Raw genomic sequence first — 13,203 nt, forward strand, 5'->3', positions numbered from 1 at the left:
AGGCAGGTGGTGCCGTGGTTTGGATTCGAACCAATGTTGGGACACAGTAGAGGAACATTTTGGTGTCGGGCTGCGCCAGAGGGACGCTGGGGTGTCGGGCTGCGCCAGAGGGACGCTTTCACGTTTGGCTACGCCAGAGGGACGCTGGGGTGTCAGGCTGCGCCAGAGGGACGCTTTCACGTTGGGCTACGCTAGAGGGACGCTTGGGTGTCGGGCAACAATTAGCAGTAAGTAAGCTAGTCCCAGCAAATGTCAAAACATAGTTCTTCCCTGGAGTTCAGCATTAACATTTTTGTTGTAGTTATTACAATTACTATTTTTTTTTTTTTTTTTTTTGTAATTTCTAATCAGCACTGGTTTAGTGTCAAGCTAAAATGCTTTAGACTGGCATCCAGCATATACGAACAGTACCCTAGTATTGTCTGGTAGATGTTACAGTGATTCTTTAGTGGACTGACTGACTGTCAGGACTTTAATTTCAAATACAAATCTACAAAATCTTTTTGCATGCCTTGATTGCTCTAGAAATGAGACATTTATTAAAGGTACTTGTATAGGACCAACAATTTACATATATATTGTACATTCACATCAGTCCCTGATTTCAATGGCCTTACATTCTAAAGCCCCTAAAGCAGGCCATAGATTGTGCAGTTTTGTTTACCACAAGTTTGAGGAAAGGACATAATTTACATAGTCTGTCTGAAAACAGACAAAAGTCCATTTAGTTCAAGGATAAAAGAAAAATGTAAGAAAAAAAGTTATTCTATACCCAGAGTTGATCCAGAAGATTCCTCCATCAACACAGTCCCCCAGTGCTATTGTGTTCTGCCAGCAGCACTAGTCATTTGGGAAAAACTCAACAGGCTGGTTATACACAAGTCGATCGATAGATTAACTTGTGTACAACCAAAGTGCCCATACATGATCAGAATTCATCCAGTCCCTGCTGAACCAGACAACTTCAGATCCTGCATGGCCAGCTTTACTCACATTTATACACATATTAGGGCCAATTTAGACAGGAGCCAGTTAACCTGCAACCACGTATTTGAGGAGCATGTGTAGGAGGAAATCTGAGTACCTGGTGGAAATCCACACAGGCACAAGGGGAACATGCAAACTCCAGGCAGGTTGTGCCATGGTTGGGGTTTGAACTGACGACTCTAGTGCTGTCAGGCAGAAGTGCTAACCACTGTGTTGCTCTTGTTGAATTGAGCTGTAAACCCTAAATACATTTTTCATTTGTGTATTCTTGCATTGTTTTTTCTATGGGGCCTTTTATTTTATTAAATGCATGTTTACATATGCTGATCTGTTAAAACCTTAACTCCCAAGTGTTTGACGCTTGTAAAAGCATTAGATACTTTTACAAAAGTCGGGTGTTTTTTCTGCAAAAACGCTGCTGCAAAGAGGAAGGCTTCTAGGAGAGTTTTTAATGTCCTGTGTGCATGAGGCCTAATACTGGCAGACGTTCTCTCGTACTTTCACATTGATCAGGCCTTGTACTTGTGTACCAGTGAACGCAGGTTTGATTATGCCAGTGCTGTGAATGATTCTGCCTCAGCTTTTATTCAGGCCTGCAATGATTATATTGTTACTGGAAATAAAACCTCACTTTTGTTCAGTGTTAGGCAAGGTGTACATGCAAAGAGCAATCCCTTTACAAATGTATGACTTCTGAAAACAATACTAGTTAGATATTATAACTACATTTGTAATGCATATAAGGCCCCATTCACACTTGAGTGTCTTTGGTTGTTTCTTGGGCTTAAGTGTTTAATTTTTAGCTACAGTAAAGCTAGCTGCTAATCAAGGAACTGCATGGAAACTCATGCATTACATGCGATTTTGGGGTATTTCATAGAAGTCTATTGGGGTCAAAACCCCTGACTTTGCCCCAAAAGAAGCATATGTGTTTTTGGTTTTTTTTAAATTGTTGAAATTCAAGCAACACCATGCTTTGCTATGAGCAGGCACTGCTTAACATAATGGCAATCCTAGTATCAAGCATTGAACCACTTCTGGTGGAGATCTAAATCGTGCTACTGTAGGTGTGAATGGGCCCAAAATCAACAAAGTAAATTATCAAGAGGAAATCTTCAAATGTTGTTTTATTAGATTATTCTGCAGTTGTTACTAATAAAAACTGAATGATTATAATATATATATGTTCTGCGCTATTTTACACTGAAGTGTGTTTTAGTGTTTAATGAGAAGTTAATAATGCAACCTTATTAATATCTGTAAAAAATTGCATTTTCTAGGCATTTGGTTGTTTTAAATTTTTTTTTTTTGGGTTCATTAAATGCAGCTTTGCAGATTGAGAAGTTTTGTGGTTCACTAACCATTAATAATTCAGAGGTAGCCCATTAGCAGTTTAGGGATTCCCGTATTGGGGTTGATGCACTTTGTGTTTTCACAATGTTTTGCGCTCGAGAGAAGGTAATGTACAGAGATTCACTTCGTAATTTCAGTTGGTTCAAGTAATATACGCAGCTTTTGTGTAGGTAAAATACATGCTTCTGGGCAGATTCATCTGTGAATTGCTATTAAGGGGTGTTAAAAAAAAAAAAAAAAAAACATTTTTGTTTCTGGAGTGAAGGTATAATGTTTTAAATGGGGACTTGCAGACAACTGCAATCAGATTCATAGCCAAAAATAAAAAAAATTCTGAGGATATGCCTTTTACACGGTTAGGAATGTATACGCATATTCATAGGTGTGAAAAGTGCGCTCTATTACGGAGTAGAGTGCATTCGAAACTTGTGCTGGTTCTGCATCATTGACTCAAGTATTTGTAGTGTTTAACTTTGCTAAAAGTTTAGTGGTAAGGCTTTCATTGAAAAAAAGATGCTGTATGTCTCTTACAGTAAATGCTTGTCAGCAAGTGTTGTACAGTGAACTACACATGCGCATGTCCATGTATAGTCTTGACATTCCATGGTGCTGGGATGAATGAGTTGTGTCATCCAAGGCCAATCAATTCAGATGGCCTGAAACTGCCAAATCCAGAAGAAGCCCAGGTAGTGATGGAAGTGTAGTCGGCAAGGGAAAGCAAGATTGAAGGAAGCATTTATTTTTGGTGCATATTTAAAAAGCAGGGTGGATAAAAATTGAGTATTTCTTAAAAAATCTGTTTGTGTTTTTTTTTTAAATTGGACGTTTTGATTTTTTTATCACATTTTAATGCTTTTGGAGTAAGAAATCTATCTAAAAGAGTTTTTTTTTTTTTTTTCTATTTAAGATACATTAATAATTTATTAAGCATGAAATGGAGCTTAGTTATAAAGCATGAGGCTTTATATTCTGCAATATTTACATTGTTGGTAAACTCATTCAATGAATCCAAGCCGAGATAACATGCACTGCATTGATGTGTTCACACAAGTTCACAGTAACCATGAGAAAAAAACATGAAATAAAAGAATTTGAGTAGTTCTCCAGCTATGTATGATTAACCTAAAATCTGTTCTGATATCGCTGTTTTACTAACCTGGCCACTTATTCTAAAAAGGAAACCTTCATTTATTTTGCAAATATTAAAGATTCTAACTACCACCAAGAATGAGTCAGATTCCTTACATTTAAAGAGCACCTGTCATTTTAAATCCATCATGGCAGCATCTGTTAGCGGGCATCCACTCACCTGCTGCCGCCACGTCCCTCACCTTGTTGTCACTGCCGCATCACTAGCTGTCCAATTAAAGTGAGTCAACAGCGGGTCAGAGGAGCAGCCGCTGTAAGACAGATGACAGTTGCTCTTTAAAAATGATTTAAATCAAGCCTTTTTGCAGTAATTTAAATCAAATCCACCCTGTTAAAAAGCGCACCAAAAATGCACCTTCTCATTGAAATGAATGGAAAACACTTTAAAAATACACCCTCGGTGCGTTTTCAAGTCATATGTCCCAAGTTTCATTCACAGGCACATGCTGGGAGGCTGCAATCCAGAAAACGCACCGACAAATGCTTTAAAATCACAATATGCATTTTTGAAAAAAGCATACCACGTGTGAAAGGGCCCCTAAATAGTAGCTTGCTTTGTTGTACTACAGGGACTGGCAGAGCATATTCGGTTTTAGTCTCCTATGGCTTGAAGAAAACCATTTGCTTCCACACTATATGGCGAAATGCTTGTGGAGAGCTATCACAGGTACACTAGAAAGCCAAAAGTATCCACCATCCAGACTGAGTTCTGGTGCTATTGGTGAAAGGTACTGTTAGTGCTTCAGTACACAATACAATGATTTTTTTTTTTTTTTTACATAATTGTGGGCCTGCCTTATGACAGAAGTTTTGGGGAAGATTGTCTTCTGGTTCTAGCTGGAATGTGCCTTTGTGGTACGATGAATTTGGTGTGGGGAAAGTCTGCCAGCCTGCATTGATCCCTAACCTCAGCCCTTCTCAACACTGATGGGGCGAATTGGAAGTCTGATTGTGAGCCAGCCATCCAAAATCAGTACCTGATCTCACAACTAATAATTTTGGCTGGATAGGCATAAACTCTAACAGCCGTACTCTGACATTTTGGTAAAGCCCTTCTACAAGAATGGAGGCTGTTACAGCTGCAATGGAGTGCCAAATGCATAATAATCCCTTTTGGCTTTGGACAAGGATGTCCAACCAGATCATGTGGGCGTGAAGGTCCAGTAGCCACAAACATTTGTCCATATAATGGATGTATGTATATAGTTAACTTTTGTTTCAGAGCTTATACAGTTGATTTCGAGGTGTTCTGTTCAAATGAAACAGTTTATTTTATTGAGAAATTTATTTTCAATATTACATACACATTGCAATACTCTTCACACCATACTGGGTGCATCAGCATCTGTTTTAACTTGAGCTGCAATGTTCCATGCTTTGTGTATTTGACATGCACTGCGGTACAATTCTTAAATCCTTAAAAATATAATTTTTCTTAGATTGTATTCTATTACCATGTTGCCACATTATAGCTTATCCGATTGCACAGCGTAAAAATGCAACAAGAGATGCATGCATACATACGTGTGTGTGTGTGTGTGTATGTATGTGTATATATATATATATTGTGTACAGGGGCGGACTGACAACTCATGGGGCCCCTGTGTCCTAGCCCAAACTCAAAAGCATATGAAAAAGGTACTAGGGGCATCTCATGGGGCCCCTTACTGACCCCGGGCACTGCCCGAGTTTCCAAATGGTCAGTCTGCCCCTGATTGTGTGTATGTGTGTGAATGTATGTATATATAGTGTGTGTGTTTGTGTGTATATATGTATGTTTGTGTATGTGTATGTATATATATATATATACAGTCAGGTCCATAAATATTGGGACATCGACAGAGTTCTAACATTTTTGGCTCTATACACCACCACAACAGATTTGAAATGAAACAAACAAGATGTGCTTTAACTGCAGACTGTCAGCTTTAATTTGAGGGTATTTACATCCAAATCAGGTGAACGGTGTAGGAATTACAACAGTTTGCATATGTGCCTCCCACTTGTGGTCCCAAAAGTAATGGGACAATTGGCGTCTCAGCTGTTCCATGGCCAGGTGTGTGTTATTCCCTCATTATCCCAATTACAATGAGCAGATAAAAGGTCCAGAGTACATTTCAAGTGTGCTATTTGCATTTGGAATATGTTGCTGTCAACTCTCAAGATGAGATCCAAAGAGCTGTCACTATCAGTGAAGCAAGCCATCATTAGGCCGAAAAAACAAAACAAACCCATCAGAGAGATAGCAAAAACATTAGGCGTGGCCAAAACAACTGTTTGGAACATCCTTAAAAAGAAGGAACGCACCGGTGAGCTCAGCAACACCAAAAGACCCGGAAGACCACGGAAAACAACTGTGGTGGATGACCGAAGAATTCTTTCCCTGGTGAAGAAAACACCCTTCACAACAGTTGGCCAGATCAAGAACACTCTCCAGGAGGTAGGTGTATGTGTGTCAAAGTCAACAATCAAGAGAAGACTTCACCAGAGTGAATACAGAGGGTTCACCACAAGATGGAAACCATTGGTGAGCCTCAAAAACAGGAAGGCCAGATTAGAGTTTGCCAAACGACATCTAAAAAAGCCTTCACAGTTCTGAAACAACATCCTATGGACAGATGAGACCGAGATCAACTTGTACCAGAGTGATGGGAAGAGAAGAGTATGGAGAAGGAAAGGAACTGCTCATGATCCTAAGCATACCACCTCATCAGTGAAGCATGGTGGTGGTAGTGTCATGGCGTGGGCATGTATGGCTGCCAATGGAACTGGTTCTCTTGTATTTATTGATGATGTGACTGCTGACAAAAGCAGCAGGATGAATTGTGAAGTGTTTCGGGCAATATCTGCTCATATTCAGCCAAATGCTTCACAACTCATTGGACGCCGCTTCACAGTGCAGATGGACAATGACCCAAAGCATTCTGCCAAAGCAACCAAAGTTTTTTTTTTTAAGGGAAACAATTGGAATGTTATGCAATGGCCAAGTCAATCACATGGCCTGAATCCGATTGAGCATGCATTTCACTTGCTGAAGACAAAACTGAAGGGAAAATGCCCCAAGAACAAGCAGGAACTGAAGACAGTTGCAGTAGAGGCCTGGCAGAGCATCACCAGGGATGAAACCCAGCGTCTGGTGATGTCTATGCATTCCAGACTTCAGGCTGTAATTGACTGCAAAGGATTTGCAACCAAGTATTAAAAAGTGAAAGTTTGATTTATGATTATTATTCTGTCCCATTACTTTTGGTCCCTTAACAAGTGGGAGGCACATATGCAAACTGTTGTGATTCCTACACTGTTCACCTGATTTGGATGTAAATACCCTCAAATTAAAGCTGACAGTCTGCAGTTAAAGCACATCTTGTTCGTTTCATTTCAAATCCACTGTGGTGGTGTATAGAGCCAAAAATGTTAGAATTGTGTCGATGTCCCAATATTTATGGACCTGACTGTAATAAATATATATATATATATATATATATATATATATATATATATATATATATATATATATAATTTGTGTGTCTAGGTTTGTTTTTTTTATTTTTTACACACACCTGTGCTGTGGTGATGTAAACTAAGCTCGTAGGGCTTTGCCTTGTCTTGTTCCTATGTTAAGCGATTCAGCCCAATGCTGCAGGCATATGGCTAGCATGTGTTTTATTGCTATGGCTCGTAAAACACTAATGCTTTTCACTTTTAAACCTGTTTATAAATGCTTTTTATCCTGTTAGTAACACAGAGTGTGTTCATTGTTACATACAGCAAGTTCATACGTAAAATCTGTAGGGCCCCTGAAGGTGCGCATTCCTCTATCTTCTGCATAGATACCACACCTGCTGTATGCAGACTGCATTGCATATGCAGTATGACTAGTCTGATGACGACACGTGTAATAACCACACACGTTTGTGTATTTATTGGTGAAAATACAATGAGGTCACTTTTTCCGGTTTCTCTCACTAAATGTTCTTCAGCTTGACAAATTGATAGGGTAGCTTTTTTTTTTTTTTTTTTTTTTTTTTTTTTTTTTAAATCCATAAAAATAGCCTGCCTCTTGTGGTTTGGGAATTACAAATTATATAGCCCTTGCTTGCTTTAGTTTTGATATATGCCCTGCTCTCTATAATTTAATTTATCATGAAAAAAATTAAAAAAAAATTTAAACACATTAGGGCCTCATGAATGTATGTCCTTCTGAACGCTTTTCTCCTAATAGGAGAAAAGCGGTATGAAAAACATGCCTAAAGTTGCATTTTTTTTTTTTTTAAAATGTGTTTAGGTGTGTTCAGGCGCATCGAGTGTTTTGGGTGTTCATTTCATTGGCTAGAATAGTCATTTTATTCTGGCTATTAAAATGAATGCACAAGTGTTAAATGCACCTAGCGCTTAGACGCATCAGGCTTTTTTTCTGCCCAAAAGCTCCTCTCCTGAATGCGATTTTGATATGTTCAGATTTCTGACCCTAATGCCTCTGCCTTTTAATGCCTGTAAATACCCATGTGTGTATGGGCTTTTAGGGGCAAAAAAAGAAAACCCTGGTAAAACAGGCTTTGACAGCTGCAGTGTGCATGAGACCTAAGGCCAAACTCGGGTCTTTTGGACAGAGTTTTGGAGTTAGAATCACTGATAGATAGATATATATATATATATATATATATATATATATATATATATATATATATATATATATATATATATATATATATATATATATATATATATATATATATATATATATACTTTTTTTTTTTTTTTTTTTTTTTCTCCTGTCTTTGACCCCTTTGGGGAGATGGTCTGTGTGATTCCTTTTTAAGAATGAGGGCTGTGGCTATATGCACAATGTGTCATTTTGCTCAGGCTCTCAGTGGATCGCTCAGTGGCTGAGCCAGATGCCGCTCTAGACTCTGGGGGTGGATCCTGACTTTTAAGTCGGGATCCTTCCCCAGCCTACACTGGCTCAGTTACGTCAGCCAACAGTGAACTTCAACCAGCTGTCAGCTGAAAACGGGTCACAGGAGTGCAGAACGAACTGCACTCTGTGATCCACAGAAGTACACTCAAAAGAGCTTTGTATGTACTTCTCCTTTTTAAGCAGCTGCTGGATAAATCTATGAAATACAATACACAGTTTGTCATTATGATCATTTTTCCTTTAGTCCATTTCCTTCTGTTTTATGAGAATTCATTTTTTTTTTCTTTTGTTAAATGTGTTTTTTGTTTTTAATAACCATAAAGCATACATTCAACAAATGGTTTTTTTTTTTTTTTTTTTAATGTTTTTACTGCAGGAAGACAAAAGTTTTAATCAATTTCACTGTAAAGTATATTCCTACTTTTGAAGCCAAATTGAGATAACCGCTACTTTATATTTAAATAGTGTATAGGGTAATTAGTGTTGCGCTACATAATCATAATCAGACGTGAAAAAATCAATTCATACACCAAAATATGAATACAAATCAATTGGAATGAATGAATAAATTAGAAAATCTATATAAATTATGTAAATGAAAATCTAAAGATATAAAAAAATTTAACTGTAAAAAAAGTCCAAAGGGTATTCTTCTGTGGACAATCCTTATTACGACCACCAAATGCAACTATCACAGGATGCAGGTGCGTACTATCCTCCACCATGTATCTGCTCACCTCCAACGATGTGACCTCAAATTATACAATTTTTGGTCCTAGTAGTATGGACTCTGAAGTTCAACTTGCTGAATGATAGCTCCAAGATGCCCACTCCAAACAAACACCTTAGATCAGCCGTGTTCCATTATAAACACGTATTGGTAACGGATATACTGACAGATCTGCAGGTGCTGCAAATGTGCATTTTATTTTTTGTATAAAGGTGAACTTATCCTTTTAAAGGAGGCAAGATCTTTGGTTTGTCGTGTCTACCCTTTCCTACAGTCATAAGCAGGGGTCCTGCACATTGTTTTCCGGTATTTTGCAATGTGAAAATAAATGGTAGGTGTGACGCAAATGGTAAGCAGAGAAATCCAGAGGGGAGATCTTGTCCCTGGAACCCAAAAAACCTACATTCACATTTGCACTCCTGTGTTCTTACCTTTTTTTTTTTTTTTTTTTTTTTTTTTCTTTTCAAAATGCAGGAGATGTTGTCTGAAACATATAAACCAGTTTAACTGCTGCCTAGAACACCTTTTCAGTGTTTAGTTACGTTTCCTGTCTTAACCACTTCTCGTCCGACCCATGTACATAAACGGCTGGACGGGAGCAGTGCAGGAGTGGGTGGCTGTTTATAAACTGCCTCCACATTCACTGCCTGTGCGCGCTGTATGGGACCTCCTGTGTAAGGTCCCAATCATATGATCACTGATTGTCACTTGCTGACAATGCTTAGTACTAGTGAAATCTGCGAATGATCAGAGGTCACATGGCACGGGGCTATTCACAACAGCCTTGTATCATGTGACAAGCTGTGACCAATCACAACTCTCTCAGTATTTCTCAATGGCTGCAAGAATGCAGCCAAAGAGGTGGAGAAATGATTGCTTTTACAGCCTTTTTATGGGTGTAAAAGCAATCCGTGTGAAAAAAAAATCTTCATCACCCCCCACAAGTAGTACAGTGTCACTATGCTAGGGTGACAGTATGTTAACAAAAAAAATTTATATAAAAAAAATAAATTATAATTTTTGGTTATAAAACTAATTTGGGTAAATTCTTTCTTTCTTTTTTTTTCTTTTACTTAAAAGATAGCTGAATATATTTTGGCCAAGATTTATGAAGAAAGATTATTAATTTATTTTATAAGAAAAACACTTTTTTTTTTTTTTTTTCAAAATGTTTAGACTTTTTTTATTTATATAGCAAAAAATAAACTCCGAGTGGTGAATAAATACCACCAAAATAGTTTTATCTGTCTCAGAAAAATGCTAAATTCATATGGGTACAGTGTTGCATGACTGCGCAATTTTCATTCAAATGTTATAGCATTGAAAGCTGAAAATTGGCCTGGACAGGAAGAGGGTGGAAGTGACTTAAAGCGGGTTTACCTGCATTTACACTTATTCAGTTACCTTTTAGAGGCTTTAATCGGATCCTAGAAGCACAAAACTGTACTGTTTGGATGACACCATTGAAAAATCATTATATACATTTAGAAATATCCTCATATAAACACAGGGTTCTTGCTGACAGTTTGAGGCCTGACAATCCACTATACAAATAATTACTTTGTGTCAGCTGAAGAGTCATTCTGCAGAAACCTACTCTTATGAGGTAGCACTGTGGCAGAGAAATGCAGATGGACTTCAGTATTTATTTTGTAGCTGGCTTTGGTGATAGAAGAAAGATAGCAAAAGTTGTGGGGATCAAATTGTTGACATAATATTCAAAAAGCTATTTAGAAAAAAAAACTAACATTTTATCTGTGATACACTTCATGACAGTCAAAACTGTTAAGCTGTAAGCTATGAACATAAAGCAAGATGGGACATGTTTGCAATAAGTTATAGAATTGTTTAAAGGGTTTTTTTTACAGTATTTTTTTTGTTTTTCTCTTTTAGCCGTTGGTTGTAGCTGAAAATTCTTGTTCCCAGATAAAACTTCCCGTGCATCACTATATTCTTACTGGATCCTTGATTGGCACTGGTGAGTTCATATCCTTTTGCCTAATTAGACAGTTGGGGTTTAGATACATAAAACCGTAAAACATCTGGTGCAACTCTGCATAGAAATCAATCGGCTTCCAGACGTTATTGCCAAATCTTAATTGAACAAACCGAAGTTAGAGGCTGGCTTCACCAGATTCCAAATGCTCCAGTTTAAGTAAATCTACTCTGTTTAATGATTACTTTTGGAGTTAGAGGTTTCTTGCATGGTTTGATATACGGAAACTCTAAAATATCTGTCAGAGCAATAAGGTTAGATTATGTTGTCTTTTAGCCATCTAATTGGATCTTCCAGAAAAAATTGTAAAGTTTGAAATAATAAAATGGGGGGTGAGATTAGTGAATTATTTACTCATAGAAAAAATCTGTTGCCAGAGTCTTAGGAATTGTGGCAACATCCATTTTTTGGGTCATGTGTTTCTGTTCTTTAGTTGACGTCAATGACTACTGCTTAACAATGTTCATGGGCAGGTTATGCAACCAGAACACCAACATGAAGAGGTCTCTGGTTCCAAATTGTAGGTACAGTTGGGCAGAGAAAGGGTGTTAAAAAAAAAAAAAAAAGAGAACTAAAGGATTCCATGTATTCCTGGCAGCTAAATTGTGTCCTGTCGCCGCCTGGGTTCACACACTGCTTCCCATTGACTTCAATGTAAAAGAAGCCTCCCATTGACTTCAATGCAAAAACTGCCTGTCAATAGCAATCCTGTGTGAATGCTGATCTCCACATGACACTCTACTCCAGGGGTGTCAAACTGGCGGCCCTCCAGCTGTTGCCTTTGGGAGTCATGTGGTGTCATGGGAGTCAACTGTCAATCTTCCAATGCCTCATGGGACTTGTAGTTTGGCAACAGCTGAAAAGCCGCCAGTCTGACACCCCTTCTCTACTCTATCACTTGTGAGTCTGGAATGCACTGCTGCATACTTGCACAGGACCCTTTTTGTAATGGCACTCAAAACACAATGCTTGTGGATCGCATCAGTGTGAACTACCTCAATAAGAACACATAATATCTAGCCTGTCCTGCGAATGTGTGAGTTTGAAAAGGCATCCATAATCGCACATGTGTGTACCTGGGCGACTTCAGTTACAAGAAGGTTCAGGTGCCATTATTTTCAATGGAACCTAAAACATGGTGTGGTTTTGCCCCGGGCTCTGACAACCCATGCTATACTAAAGAAAAAAAACTGGCTTCAAACTTTTTTTTTTTAGCTAGCTCCTAGGTTTAGGCCTGGTTTACACCAATGCATTTTGCATTTTGTCTGTTTTGCAGTGCTTTTTGAAGTGCATTTTGTGTGTTTTTTTTTTTTTCACGTGCATTGACGTGTTTTTTGATGCATTTTGCGTTATGCTTGTTTTTGGGCCAACTTAGTGCCGGGCAGATTAAAAATGGAAAGCCCATCAAAAACACGTAAAAAAAAAAAAACACACTACATGTGTTTTCTGCAGCATCTCCATTGAAGTCTGTTGAACCAAAAACGTTACATTTTGCATTTAATAAAGTCTCTGACACTCTCCAAAAATGCAGCAGCTCAAAAAAGCTTAGATGTGAACGTGTCCCATAGGAATCCATGTTAAATAGACATTTGTGCATTTCTGCAAAAAGTACTAAAAAAGGCTTTGGTGTGAACCAGGCCTTAAAGCAAATTGGTCAAGCCCTGGATATTTAGCTGGATATTATTTGCAGACCTTCTCAGATATTCACAAAATGTGGAGCCACTAGGAGCCCAAGATGGCAGCACCATTAAATATAGGCACTTTACAGAATGCTACCAAGGCAAGAAAAATTGTCCAGAAACTGCAATTTGTGCATAAAAAAAGCAAGTTGACTTTATTTTACCCTGAATCACTTTTTAACATTCTGCAGTTGGATTGGAGATGACTGGAACGCAGTCGCTGATCAATCTTTCTTGCTATGCATCTTCCTGTGAGCAGTGCTTTTACTATACTGGACCCAAGTTCTAGAACATGCATGATTACAATATCTACACAGGGACTATTTTGGAGTTAGAATAATCTTGCATATTCATAGGAACTGATGTTTCTGAGCACTAACTTACAACTAGA

At 38.1% G+C, this 13,203-nt stretch overlaps 1 protein-coding gene across 1 annotated transcript in view; it reads left to right on the top strand.

Moving 5' to 3' along the window:
* The window catches only part of DSC2 (desmocollin 2), a 42,263-nt gene that overhangs the window by 1,239 nt on the left and 27,821 nt on the right, over nt 1-13,203 (top strand). The window contains exon 2 of the mRNA XM_089675698.1: nt 11,031-11,115. Within this exon, the coding sequence (XP_089531824.1) occupies nt 11,031-11,115 (85 nt within the window). The remainder of the gene's footprint in view (nt 1-11,030; nt 11,116-13,203) is intronic.

The sequence above is a fragment of the Staurois parvus genome, unplaced genomic scaffold (assembly GCF_062004578.1).
Source record: "Staurois parvus isolate SC_StPar_1 unplaced genomic scaffold, SC_StPar_1.0 ptg000157l, whole genome shotgun sequence".
Taxonomy (NCBI): Eukaryota; Metazoa; Chordata; class Amphibia; order Anura; family Ranidae; genus Staurois; species Staurois parvus.